A 1,256-nucleotide genomic window follows, 5' to 3' on the forward strand; every position below is an offset into this window, starting at 1 on the left:
GGCCCCGCCGGAGGCGTTTGGCCGCTTTGGACGGAGCGAGCACCGTGGCTCCGGGATGCGGGAATTGGCCTCTGGTTGCGTGTGAGCTCCACACCCCCTGGAAGTCTCTTGCGAGCAGCTTCTGGAGGGAGGAGCAGTCTGCGTGGCTGCCCTGCGCCGCCAAGGCAGCTCCTTGGCCATCGTTACGGTCGCGAGGGGGAGAACCGGGAGCTGACAGTGAATTTTTTCCTCCTTTGGATACGTCACATTCTGCTTTTTTCTGTTTAGAACTTGGGAACACCATCTCGAGCCTCTTTGGGGGTGGTGGCCCTACGCCAGGGACTGGCGAGAACCTGACGGATTCGGTCCAGGTGAGCCCCGGGGTGCCGGCAGGCGGAGGGAGGCCCGGCAGAGGGGGACTTGCGCTTCAGGGCTTGTTCCTGGGGACGTCTCCGGTGTCTGCATTGTCCTGGCGCTCTCCGGAGCGTGGCGTCGGTGTCCGGTGGGCTTGGCGCCTTCTCCCGGGCTGTTAGGCTGGCGTGAGGTTTCCTTCTTGGGGAGACCACGGCTCCCCGTCACACGCTTCATGTCCTGCGCCGAAGGGACAGTACTCCAGCTCGGCGCCGTCCCTCGCCAACGGCTGCGGTCGCTGTGTTCCCTACCCACGTGTCTCGCGGGGAATTACCTGTTCTGGGGAACATGGGCGTGGAATTTCTACATGGAAAATGCTGGTTTGGTTTCCCTTTTCCCTGCCTGTGGTGACCAGGAAGAAGAGGAGAGCATCGCCGAAACAGGGAAAGAAGAGCAGGGGGAGAAGCAAGAGCAGAGAAGCAGCGCAGAGGATGCCGGTGGAGAGCAGGGAGAAGGGAAACAGGAGTCTCCGGGTCAGGGGGATGCTGTCCCTCCGAAGGCAGAGTCCCAGAAACGGGAAGACGGCGAGAAAACGGAGTCTCAGGTGAGCATCGCGTTGAGTGGGGACTCTGGTTTCCGCGTCTGAGAGGTGGGATTTTGCCCAGTCAGTGCCCTGCCTTGGGAAAAGGCTGCAGGCCCCGCAGATCCGTTCACTTGCCTGAGAAGGTCCCTTGGCCGTTACAGGATCCCAAAGAAAACAGGGAAAGCGCCAAAGAAGAAGAACCGTCCAAAGGTTCGGGTGAGGGCACAGCTACCAAAACGGAGGAGGAGAAGAAGCTCAAAGCTCCCAAGAAGCAGAAGGTTGTCCACGAGATCTCCATGGAGCTGGAAGTGAGCGACGTGCCCGACCTGCCGGCGGACGAGCT

At 61.1% G+C, this 1,256-nt stretch overlaps 1 protein-coding gene across 1 annotated transcript in view; it reads left to right on the forward strand.

The window, feature by feature from the left end:
* The window catches only part of LOC104510931 (hypoxia up-regulated protein 1-like), a gene marked incomplete at both ends in the record, with an annotated part of 3,908 nt that extends 2,657 nt beyond the window's left edge, over positions 1-1,251 (forward strand). Inside the window, 3 exons of the mRNA XM_010153343.1 lie at positions 268-350; positions 746-934; positions 1,075-1,251. Coding sequence (XP_010151645.1) covers positions 268-350; positions 746-934; positions 1,075-1,251 — 449 coding nt within the window. The remainder of the gene's footprint in view (positions 1-267; positions 351-745; positions 935-1,074) is intronic.
* Between the last annotated feature and the right edge of the window lie 5 nt (positions 1,252-1,256).

The sequence above is a fragment of the Eurypyga helias genome, unplaced genomic scaffold, assembly GCF_000690775.1.
Source record: "Eurypyga helias isolate BGI_N326 unplaced genomic scaffold, ASM69077v1 scaffold19330, whole genome shotgun sequence".
Lineage (NCBI taxonomy): Eukaryota > Metazoa > Chordata > Aves > Eurypygiformes > Eurypygidae > Eurypyga > Eurypyga helias.